Below are 12,633 nucleotides of genomic sequence, written 5' to 3'. Positions count from 1 at the left end.
AAAGTAAGGGCTAGGTGAAGAGAGGAGAAGGAGTCGGTAGGAGTAGGCGGACGAGATGTCGCGGTTGCGCCGAGAAGAGCAGACAATGTCGGTTTCGAGGTGGTGGGAGGAAAGAAGAAGAAACCTAGGCTGGCAGAGAGAATCAATATACAGAAACGTGAGTTGCAGCAGTCAATGCAGATGCTGAGAAAAATCAAGTATAAAGAGGATTGACAGGGTCGTGGAGAAGCTGCAGCAGCCGTTGAAGGGTGGGTGAGGAGGATGGGATTGGGAGAGAAGAGAAGAGGCTTGAAAAGGAATGTCGCGGGAGCTTTTTCTTGGAGGGACGAGCAAGCGACAACAGGTTGCAGCAAGTACCCGCAAGTACTGGCAAGTACTAGCACGTACCCAAACACGGGACGAGGGACCGCTTGGAGACTTGGGAGTGACCAGAGGGGCGTGTAGAGGGGAGCTTGCGATGGGGGTGAATTGCTGAAATATGCGCCAAAAAATCGCTGAAGCTCGAGAAAAATTTGGCTCAACAAGGAATAAGCGTACTTGTAACAATTCTGCACCTTGAGATGGCGAAGAAATTATGTCAAAATGCTGTAGAAGGGAAATAGAGAGAACCGTACCCCAAGGTAGTTCGCAAGGAAGCCAATGACGCTAGCGGCTGGCCAAATGAATGGGCAAGAAGGACGCTTCTTTTTTTGATCTGTTGGGGTTCCGAAAAGTCAGACGGCACCTCTTTTCAAGTTGGGACTCTTTTTGGGGAAGGTGGAGCGCCAGGCAATTTTCTCATCTCTCTCATCTCTCTCATCTTTATCATCTCTCCATCCCACATCTCACAGTCTCTCATTTTGGAAGCTGCCTCAGGAACCATGACCAGCCTGTTTGTCCAGTCTTGTGGCAATCACCCGAAGCCAGCGGGGACGAGCTTTCGGCGCTCATCAGGGCCCAGTTTCAGCTGCAACAGTGGCAGCGAATAATTCCCCCAACCCACCTTACTTGCCAACTGACTGCGTTGCCGTAATCACCGCAGCTATCCCCTTTCAGCTCAGACAGCGAGTTGTCGCGGGGGTAGTCTCCCAATTGACCGTTCGGGCAGTTTCACGCTGCCCCCGAGTCAGGGTCGACCCAGAAAAAGGGCCAAGCGATGAATTGATGAGCTCCGGGCGGCTGCTTTACAGCGCATTCTGTCGGGGGGTTTGGGAAAGGCCGTTCTTACTAGCGCCGATAAGAAGCTTCTTGCGCCCTCGTCTTTTTTTCCGACTGTCCTTTGTAGCCATGGCATCCCAGAGAGCAGACAAGATACAGAGAGAGAGAGAGAGAGAGAGAGAGAAAGAAAGAGAGAAATCGACTGGTTTCCACATTAACATCATTACTTACCAGTCTCGTCGTAGTGTCGTCGTGGGGGCAGTCGAGTATCGAAATAATCGCTTCGAAGGAACAAGAAATGTATAAAAATAGAAGCCGACGAGATGATTCAAACAGTCTATCAGAGTAAATGCTAGAAAGAGGAAAATCAAAAGACAGCCGCAGATGGGGCATAAGACGGCGCTCTGAGGATTATGTATCTGGTCTGCCCAAGGCTATCCTTCAGCTATTGGAAGACGGACGTGGGAGTGTAATCAGGAACAGCTTGATACGACACAATTAGTTCGTACTAGTTACAGACATGGAGCTCCGAAACGTACAACTGCACGTAAGCAGGTCCAGAGGCCAACTGGAAGCTGATGACAGAATCGCCGTGAGGGGGTGTGTGAAGTGACTGTAGGGTGGAGATACTACTGCTGCTCCCTGCATCAACGTAACTTGTTGCAGAGGGTAAATCGAGCATTTCTTCTTCATCCATGTACCATGCAAAAGAGTCTACAATATCTCCGACACACGAAGAAGAACCTGACAGCGGCAGCCAGCAATGCATTGTTGCGCGTCTGGAAACTGGAGAGTGTTCCAAGGAGGGGGTGTACCAGTAAGTCAACCACATGCACATGCACAAATGCATGCACAAATATATGCACTTAATCTAGTGCTAATCATGCATCCTGATTGGCGCTTCTTTTGATGAATCCCAACATGGCATGGCTAGGATGCAGCAATAACTATGGGCGATATCAGATCGGGAGAAAAAAAAAAGTCCCACGGTGACGGATGCCAAGCGGAGCTGACATCTATGCAAAACTGTAATTCAATTTAGTTGTCCTCGCCATCTTGTATGCTGCACGAAGAAACTGAGATGTCAACACTCAAGTACATAACATCTCGGTCAACACCACTCGGGTTCACCAAGTCCCGGCGAAAACGACGAATGAAGTCGGAAGAAAAAAAGAGAAAACAAATCGCAGCTCAAGTTTCCGCAACTTTGCCTACCCTCTTTTCATCATCCAATAGGCCCCCTCCCTTTTCCAACTCATCATGACCATTCATCCTGTTTGTGCTCTTCCCAATTGTTGAGTCCCCCGCCCCGGCGCCCCACCTTTGCGGCTCTCCGATTTTTGCCTCCCCCAACATGGCATGCAAAATTATTTTCCAAGAGCCCGCCCGCCAAATGCAAGGGCAATAAAACTAATCGCTCCCTTGTCCAACTCCCATCATCTTGGGATCTCAAACAATGCCAATCATTGTTCGGCTGACATCTAAATATCTACTGCTATTTTGCTGACCTGAGCCCAGCCAAACTAAACTAACCACACACCCCCTTTTACGAACCAACTAGAAAGTCCCCACATCAGCCCAGCAACACTAGTCCACATTCAGCCGGCTGCACGAGGCGTCTTTGATGACATCTTATTCATATTCCCCCGTCTTACACGGCTTGACCCGAAAAAAGTGTGCCCTCCCTCCTCCGACAGGCAGACTCCAACTTGGGACAAAAAGGCGCACGTTTTGTTTCCCAAGACGCATCGCCGGGTCCCATTTGCGTCTTTACAACAAAATCGCAATCCATTTTCGGCTTTCTTTTCGCACAGTAGCCATCCGGACCCCCGGAGGAGCAATGGTTTGGTTCGCGGACTGCTTTTGTATTAATAAAAAGTAATCATTATCAAGACAAGAAACAAGTAAACTCTAGCCCCTAGATTGACGCTGACCGGTCCTGCTCCGGTCTCTGTTGCCATCTTGGGCAACCACGGTGGCCGGCCGACTCTCTGCCGACAGGCTCTCCGCCGTTCGTCCGCTGACAGCCTCATCTCCCTTTTCCCACATCCCGCGTTCTTTACATTTGCCAAACAAGGCAATTCTGAAAAAGAATTAGAATCTGACAAAACTTCTACTGCTTTCCCATCCATCACCAAGCCGTCCCATTTCTTTTATGCTCATCGGGGATCTGCTTAAAGTGTGCCTGCCGTGACCGTTATGAATGCCATAACCCGACATCACCATCTTCACTACGCAGCTACCTAGATGTGCTCGGGCATCAAAGGCACAATGCCAACTTTTGCTGGCGAGAACAAGTCATTCTCTGCCATGTGATTTCCGCTGCTACCCTTGTCGACACACTCTCCATACCTCTCGCGTTCTTTTCTCGGGCTTCCACCATTTTACTGCTTCTTCCTCGTAACCCAACTTCGATTCCATCTTCCAGCCCAGTCATACTCTACGGTCCACCATTGATCAAACCCGCCTCCTTCTCCACATGCAAAATCTCCCTCATGACGCTCCACCGTCTTTCCAATCTCACCCTTCTAGCTCTCACCTCACTTCACCTCTTCGCTTCTTCTCTTGCTACCCTAGCCTTGTTCTCTACTCTTCTCTTCCCTACATGAAGTCCGCCAACGTGCTCACTTGGGGTCAATAGCCCATCTCGGCCGTAATCAGAGAAATATGCATCCTAATCTCATCTTAGCGCATAGAACGCATAGTCGTATTCATTTAAAAATATCTTGATATGACGTCGTCAATTACAAGTCACACCCTAAATCTTATATCATTTACTCTCCATACCAACCTATCGTAACCCTTCCTTTCTCGCGTCCTTTGCACAAACAGGGGTATTGGCCATTCGTTGCCTTGTTCAAGATAAAAAGAAATGTTCCATAATTCGTCATAAAAACAATAAACACTACCCCCACCCGTCTCTTCTTTCTCGAGAGATATATAAACATCATGGGGGATCGTGCCGTCTTATAATATAAAAACAAGCCCAAAAATGCAAATACTCGCTTCCATAGTACAGCCAGGGAATATATCTATGATTACGCGTCGCTCAACATCTTTCCTTAATACGTCTCGCCCAAGTCGCTCGCCTCGGGCAGCTTTTGCCCGCCGGCTGTGCTAGGCCGACCCGCCACCATGGGGACTCGACCTACGCCAACACTCGTTCGACGGTCACCGCTCTGCCTACGACCGCCGGGTATCGGAATCGACGAGCCACTAGACATTGGGACACCGCTCATGCTGCTGCTGAAATCCACCTTGCCATACGTGCCACGCCGGCTCGGTGTTTGTAGGCTGCCCTCGTGCTCCTCTTCAATGTCGAGATCGAGCTGGTGCGTGCTGGCTGAGTGCGAGTGGCTGTGAAGGGACATGGATGATCGGGGTCGGCTGAGGGGTGTGCGAGTCGACGTGCGCGACATGGGTCTTGGGGGCGCCATGTCTGTTCGTGAAGGGGGTCGCGCGTATGATGACATGCTGGTCCGCGAGCTAGGCCGGCTGCTGTCTGCATCAGGTGCCCGGTTTGGCAGCGGACCAAACGACAGGCGGTTCATGTTGGATGTGCTGAGTCTAGGCACGTGGCCTTGTCGTGACGAGGTCGAGGCTCGGTAGTTAGTCGGCGTCTTCTCGTCTCCGTTTATGGACGACGTCGCCGAGCCAGCTGTGCGCTTGCGCGAACGGACCGTCACCGACGACGGAACATTGATGTGCTTAGCAGATCGCGGCGAGGCGCGCGGCGGGCTGCTCGCCGGTCCGGGAAGCTTCGATCGTACATTGTGCACGCGCGCCTCCAATCGCTGCATCTTCTCCGTCAGCGTGCGAATGTGAGAAAGCGAGTTGGAGGCTGGCAGCTTATGTGACGTCGTGCGAGAGTTGGTGGAACGATTGTTGGCGGGTGTGCGATATTTGGAGCCTGAGCCAAGGCTTGTACCAGAGACACGCGGGGGAGCCATGCGGGTGGTCGTCGACTTGACGCGGGGCTTGGGTGTTACACTCTGGTCCAGCGAAGGGAGACGGCTCGGTTTGCGCTGCAGTGTGCGGACAGGTGTTTTGGAGGGTGCAACCCTGGGCACCGGGTTGGATGCCTCGGACATGGGCGGCGAGGGCGGCTCGTTGATGTCGGAGACGGTGCCTACTGATGACGGGGCCTTTTCGTTGGGTGGCGGTGTGCTGATGAGGGGCGAGCTGGCGATCGAATTGGGTGACATTTCCGTATGCCGGTCAAAGGTGGGCGAGCCGAGGGCGGACATGTCGGTGGAAATGATGGAAAGGTGGTGCTGGCGGGCCTCGTGCTTCTGGATCTTGTCTTGCATGAGCTCGGCCTCGATCTTGAGCTCGGCCAGCTCCTCGCGCAAACGCTGAGACTCAATACGCAGCTTCTCACGCTCCTGCTCGCCCTGCTTCATCTCCTCATCCATGATGACGCCGCGCTCAATGGCCTGGTTGAACTTGGACTCCATGTCCTCGAGTGACGAAGTGGTGTTGCGCGCCTGGCGCTCAAAATCGTCATTGGCCACCTCAGAGTCGCGCAGCTTCATTTGCAGGGTGCGGTTTGCATCGCGGAGGACGGTGATTTCCTTTTCGAGGGCATTTTGCGCCGATGCGGCCTCGGTTTTGGATTCCTTGTATTTGCGCTACATTTGTTAGCAATTGGTAAAAGACTCTGAACTAGAACATCTCACCTTCCACTCTTGCACCTCAAAACCGAGAGCTTCTGCCTTTTCCTGAAAGACTCTCTCCTGCTTCTCTGCTCTCTCAATGTCCTTCTCTAGTTCCTGTTCGAGCTCGCGGCTGGAGTCGCGAAACTCGGCAAGCTCAACCTCGAGCTGCGCATACTGGGACTTGTACCAGGAGAGCGCATCCTCAGCGGTGGCAGTCTCGCCGGGCGGTGACGAGGGTGGTTCCATGCTGTGCGTTGCGCAGCTGCTGTAGCGGTCGAATCGCAGCTACGATGACGGATACGTGGCAGGGAGCATGAATAATGCTGTCGTGAATACTCTTGTTGGCTTATGCGTTGAGCTAATCACTGTGGCAAGGCGACCGAATGGAAGAGTGTGACCAAGGTTACGTTTGCTAGGTATCGTGTGAACGAGGGCGAGAGCGAAAGAGTAACGAAGAGTTTAAACGCGTTGAAAGAAAGAATATCAAAACGGCATAAACAGGAAAGCCTTTATAATATTCAATCAATACGCGCAACGTCTGGAATTTGTCGCTTGTCGCTTGTCGTTTGTCGTAAGGGGGGAGGCGTAAAGTGGTTGTCGTGGCTTCCTGGCGGGGAACAGCGGTGAGGTGTAATCGAGGAAAAAGGAGTAGTCGGATATTCGAAGTCGCGCATAGGAACGAAAGATTTGTCGAGAGAAGCCTGTCGAAAGGGCTGTCGCAAAAGCCCAGGCTGTTCTTTGCTTACCTTGTCGCGGAAAGTCGTGCGAGGCCGCGTGGATGGGAGAAGCAGGAAAAGGGAAGGTCATAGGGAGGCCGGGATGCGCGCCCAGTGTGGCGGGTGTTTTGGCCTGTGACGCCGACCCAGTCATGTGTGTTTGCAGCCCAACTGTGGCTGGTGCGTGGCTGATGACAAGTTCCCCAGGCACCGCGGTCACTGCCGTCGGGAACTTGCAGCGCACATGTGGTGCCCTGAAAGCGCAGTTGCAGCAGCAGGGCAACAGGGCCAGGTGCCAGGGTCCCAAGAGGGGCTGCCAGCGCATCTGGGCTGTTTTGAGTCTAGCGGGGCCCTTCCACCTTGCAGTCATGGGCAACCGGCGCCAAAATAGCCTGCCATCACCCCCAGCCACAACAAACCTCGCGACCGTCTGTGGCGGTTCACGTGATTCATTCCCACGTCTCCAGAGTCCGGAGACAGGATCCCTGGTGAAAGAAAGTATGCCTGCACGCAGCAGCCGCAGAATGTAAAATGAATGCGAATAAAACCTCATCAGCTCAATTTCCTGGTTGCCCCGGGTAATACCGTTCGATTTAATAGGCTCGCTCGATCGGTTGTACAACGGTTGTCTAAAGTCAGGGGCATTATCCTTGTTCCGCGCCACATCTCAACACTGGTAGACCATGTCGCATGACCTTTGATAATTTGCTCTCTTATGCACGTCTGGAAACTGAGACGTTATCAACATCGATATATCCGTACTTTCGTCTGACATTGGTTTGAATCACCCGCAATGTACTTCCGTAGGAAAGCCGTATATTTGACCATCTGCAGGGTATCGGTCCTGTATTCCATTATATCGCAAGAAACACGTCGCCAAATGTCAAAACAAGGCTGGCTAAACGCTGAGGATTGTCGAAGTACAGGAGACAAAGATATAAGGCAAGATGAGATTAGACTGGAACGTAGGTGGCATGATGCATCACGAAATACATTGGGCGGCGACGTGTTACTGCCGACTTGGCGCAGCTAGAAAACACCCGCTTCGTTAGGCTTGAATCATTCATCAGCTTTATTGTGCCATAACAAATAATGTACATCATACGTAAAAAGCAACGCCTTGTTCCACCCATCATTTATAGTCGGTTCCCTCCCGCTCGCCACGTCGCTCTACCCTTCCTCGCTCCCGCCGTCGCAGCCCCAAAATTGTGCAGCCGCTCTCCAATCAAGTATGCCTCGTCTCGCACGCCTGATGTCCACTTGCTAAACACGTTTGCGAGCATCATGCCGTTCTTCATCATTACCAGCAAGACTGCTGCACCGGGGTATGAGTACCGATAGAATATCGCCAGCTTTGCCAGCTCCTCTGCAGTCTCACCCGCCTTTGGCACCCATCCTGACACTTGATAGTGCACTAGGTATCTTGCTACAAATGGCGGCGTAAAAATCGCCACCAGAGCAATCGCTAGCCCGGGAATGACGAATGCACGCGTGAAAACGCCTACATCAGGATGCTGCCAGCCTCGTCGCAGCACGGTTCGCACCGCCAAGGCCGGCCGACTATCCGGAAACAGTGAAGTGATCATCCGCGCGCCTAGCTTCATGTACAGCAAGCCCAGAGTCCACACCTGTGTGAGGCGTACTGTATGTTTGCCTTGACTCAAATGGCCCACCTTGCCTGCTTCAATCGTGCCTGCTGTTGGCGAATTCATGTACGTGTGCAGCGGAACAACAACGTACAGTTCCACAAGCAATGCGACGAGCAGTGGCAAGACAATGGCAAGAAAAAAGTAGGTGTAGACGAGCTGAGCCGCCCGCACAAACGTCGATAATGTGCGGTTTACTGCTGTCCCTACCTCAAATTCTTCGCGCGCGCTCGCCATCCATCCCTCCACCTTATCCAGGACCCTGCGGCTGTGTACCCCCAAGTAGCAAATTGCTCCGAGAATATAAATGCCAATACTGAAGGCATAAATGTCGTTGGTGCGTACATGTTCGGGAATTAAAGCCTTGAAAATCATGCGCCCAATGACAAGCGGCACGATGGTAAGGCTGACGCCAGTAAAGGCGGCGAAGACCCAAATGAAGAGAATAAAGAGAAAAATGCGCGACCTGAAACTCGGTGGCACGTAAACGTTACGATACTGATCCGAGGCGTAAAGGTCGTCGTCGTCATTCCCGTCCTGCCGCCTGTTGTCCTCGTCGACGGTAATAAACACCTTGCGACCCTTGGCAATCTTGACACGATCTGATGCAGGGGCGCGGACAAATCTGCCGTCTACTAGCAGCTGTTGAGACTGGACCAGATATGCCTTGTGGGCTTTCAAGTTTTCGGACTCAGCCTCCCCAGCCTCCACCCCCACGTCACCAGTGACGGCATCTTTCCACGATTTGACAGCGGTGTTATTGGACTTGTCAATTCCCAAGAATAAGCTTTGCCACAGACCAGCTCCAGCTGACTCTGCCAGTCGCAAGTTGCCCTCCTCGTCAACCTTGCGGTCTCCAAATAGAAAAGAGGTTAGACGTAGGGCTCTGGCGCATCGGCGAAACCACCATGTGTACATGGCGTGGATACCATCTCCGGGCTTGAAGAATTTGATGGCCAGCGGCATCAAAAAGTTGTAGAACAGTAAATCAACAGGAAACTCCAGCACTGGTTCATTAGACGAATAGTGAATTGGCAGCAGTGTTGGCAATGTGAACGAGAGCCCCCATACTACACCTCCGAGACATACAATGACCAGTGCTCCGTACACAAAGGCGGAGAATAATATCTTACGAAGCTGCGTTATCAAGTTTCTCTCCAGCACGTCGCGGACAGGATGGAACTCGGGGTCGTCGGGGTCGCGGATAAAGTATAAAACGCCGGGGCGCATGATTTTGCGGCACATTGAGACAAACAGTGCAAAGTGAAACATGTAGCCGGTGCCGACGAACCAGTGAACAAAAATCGACGTCGCAGGATAGTTGCGTGTGAACATGAGCCGTGATAGAACAGACGTATCCTCGAACAGTGGGAGAAGCGCCAGGTCAAGCAGCATTCCACAGTAAAGGGGAAATACGAGCATTTCTATGCTGATGATTAAAATCACCTTCAAGATGCCGCTAGCTTGATGAAGGGTATCGATGATGCCTGCCTCCCAGGCTCTCATGAACTCGCCATTTGAGAACGGGCTGTTGCGTTGGAGATACATGGCTGCCATGGCAAAGACTGCGGCATATCCGGCCAGGATAGCCCAAAATCGATCGCCACCAGACCAACGAGCAAGCTCAGGATCAACAACTTCAGTGACCTTGGAGTCTCCCAGATTGATGACCCAAGCGTCGGGCGTCAACAGAAGCGAAGAGGAGGCAATGACGAATTGCAGAGAAGCGTTAACCTTGGTTCCAAGCAGCCGAAAATGTTCCGCACTCGGTATAGTGATACCATTGTTGTAAATCGCCCAGCCCAGCTGTTGAATGGCTTCGAATGAGCGGAAGGCTTGGGACTTGAGACTTATAAGAGCAGCGTGGCTGATGGCTGAAAAGTTTTGAATCTCTGTTGCAGACGTGGGAAAGTCCATGAACAAGTAATCGAAAATCCTGGCGCCGGCGTTGATCCAAAGGTCCCAGCATGCCTTTCGAACTGCGATGACTTTGGCAATTACGCCGCTGGGCAGGAAGGTGGCGAGCATCTCCACCAAATTAATCAAGCACCAGGACAAGAATGCGCAAGCCATGACGAGGGCATCTTGAACGAGCTTTGAAATTTCGACAATCATGCGAACAAGACGCATGGGGCTTGCCATGAGCCAGACCGTGACACGACCAATGTTGTAGGGGACAAAGATGCATGCGAAAATGGTGACGGATACAAGGACAGAGCAAAAGATGGCATTCTGGAACAGGCCCGCGATAGGACCGCGCATACCAACCAGCTCCATGACCCCCTCGAAATCCTCCATGTCGTCAATAGCTTCTTGATCAAAGCCGTCGGCCGCTGCTTGCATCATATCTTCGCCATTAGGCTGGGCGTCATCTGCACCGACATCACCGTCGACGATATCGACCCAGGCATCGTCTTCAGCATCCTGCTCTGCTGCAGCTTGCAGTGCTACTTCGTCGGCATGGCGATCGAGGTCGCCCCACATGAAGTTGGCAACCCTGCCGACAAAACCAATATCTTGCTCGCGATTGACAGGAGCAGCGCCTTGCGGGACAGCAAGAGTCTCAGCTTGGATTGGTAGAACAGCCGTTTCAAGCTCAGGAACAGCGTTCTCGTCTCGTTCGCGGTCGGATGCCTGCCCCTGAATCGTGTGATTGACAGGTCCTAGGTAAGCCTCTCTTGAGTTTGATGGCGACGCGTCGTCAACAAAATCGCCGAATATACCTTTCCCATGGGTTGATGTGGAATCATCGTGTGCATGTGAGTTGCGCGCGGACCCTTGTTCGTCGGTTGGTAGCTCACTAAAGGTCCAGCTGTTGTTCGCCAGTGGATGTATCGAATTTGAGTGGCTAGGTCCGGCTGATGTAGCTCGAGGTCGCAGCCCGTTGCCGAGAGTTGAAGGCGAGGCTGGAAGGTCCCGCTGAAGCATGGGCGAGGGGGGATCAGAGTCCTGTCGACTGATAGCAGTTGTCTCGCGAGGGGGGTAATTAATTTGATGGCTAGAGGAGGACACTGGGCTTTCAGGGCGATCAAATATATCACGGGAATTGGCCCAATCATGGCCGTGCTCAGAAGGCCCCTGTTGTCTGTTACTCAACATGGCTCGGCGAGTAGCGTCAGCCCAGTAGCGAAGCCTGCCATCGGTATCTTCTTGCTCGATAATTCGAAGAATCTCACTATGATCACCGTGAGCACGTCGATATATGCGGAGATATTCCATGACATGCGACGGCTCCTCGCCAGCTTCGGGATCAGGGACATATATGCCTGGTCGGATAGTCATGGCCCAAACTTGATTGATGGCCTCTTGCTCATCCATCTCTGGTTCACGGCGATGCAATTGGCGATTATCAGGCCGATGCCCAATGGCATCGTGATCGAGGTCGCGGGCGGCTGCATTTGCAGCATCGTCTCTAATAAGAAGTTGTTCCGGGCCGGCTTCAAAGGCGTCTACCTGATCACCTTCTTGCTCAGCAAATGCGGCGCGCACATTTAACTCGGGCTGTTGCTGGACGACGTAATCGCGCACAAGGATGATGAGAATAAAGCAGATAATGACGAGAACCGTGATGATCTGGCCTTCGACAACGGACATGATTGCTCTATTGAATCTAGGACTCTGCGTCAAAGTGCGAAAAAACGTGACGTTGCTCAGTAGAGAAGCAAACGGTGAATCGATCTCGTAGAGAACCGTAATGGTGCCATTCTCATCCCTGTACGACCGAAAAGAGCCTGTGCCGTTGACTGTATTTGCGGCGTACCCTATCGACTTGACGGAGAATTTTGGAATACCACCAAGGTCCCCGGGCAGATTCTTCATCATTGTCGCAGCTTGGGCCAGGGTTGTCGTGGCAAGATCGACAAACGGATTTGCAGGACATTGGCCAAAGAATTGGTTGTGTAAAGAAGCCTCCCAAGAGGCCTGGCCGCTTCGGAGCGATGAGAGTGAGCCGCCCAACCCTTCGTCGCTGATCCAGAACATGAAGGACCAGACAGCTCGCATGAAGAGCGGTAGCCAGCATATCCAAGTGCTAACAGCAAGGACTGCGCGAAGCCAGATCAAGATATTGCGGAATAGGTACTTGGCCATATGTTCGATGAAGATGTGAACGGGTAGCGATTGGGGCATGTCGGGTGCGTAGAGCTTTGTAAAGCGGAACGACGTTTTGCAAAGCTCGCAATACTTTTTCTGGGAATGGGATAACCACTCCATCAGGCAATCTTGATGCACAAATTTGATGCTGCCGCTGCATTTGCAGGGGTAAAATAATGGTTCGGTCTCGGTCGCTTCGCCTCGACAGATTCGACAGATGGAGGGGACGCCATCGTTAGGAGCAGTGCCCGAGGCGGGATTGTCGGACCTCGTTGGCGGACGGGCATGCCTCGGCGAGGACGAGGGTATGGTTGTGGTTGCGTCGTCCATTGTACCCTGCGCGAGGAGAGCTACTTGCAAAGGGTTCGAGGAACCATGAGATTG

General features: G+C 52.4%; 2 protein-coding genes across 2 annotated transcripts; both read right to left on the bottom strand.

Annotated features, from left to right (window-relative positions):
- Positions 1-4,199: 4,199 nt before the first annotated feature.
- BBA_09150 (nuclear distribution protein nudE) lies at positions 4,200-6,041 on the bottom strand (the record flags this gene model as incomplete). The annotated part of the gene is made up of 2 exons (XM_008604247.1): positions 4,200-5,768; positions 5,817-6,041. 2 exons carry the CDS (start codon positions 6,039-6,041, stop codon positions 4,200-4,202), a joined length of 1,794 nt encoding a protein of 597 aa, XP_008602469.1.
- Positions 6,042-7,647: 1,606 nt separating this feature from the next.
- On the bottom strand, positions 7,648-12,579 carry BBA_09149 (RING finger membrane protein; the record flags this gene model as incomplete). Its single annotated transcript, XM_008604246.1, has 1 exon — positions 7,648-12,579. One exon carries the CDS (start codon positions 12,577-12,579, stop codon positions 7,648-7,650), a length of 4,932 nt encoding a protein of 1,643 aa, XP_008602468.1.
- Positions 12,580-12,633: the final 54 nt, after the last annotated feature.

Source organism: Beauveria bassiana, assembly GCF_000280675.1.
Source record: "Beauveria bassiana ARSEF 2860 unplaced genomic scaffold BBA_S00046, whole genome shotgun sequence".
In the NCBI taxonomy this organism is placed as follows: domain Eukaryota; kingdom Fungi; phylum Ascomycota; class Sordariomycetes; order Hypocreales; family Cordycipitaceae; genus Beauveria; species Beauveria bassiana.
This window is presented reverse-complemented; position numbering and strand designations above follow the sequence as displayed.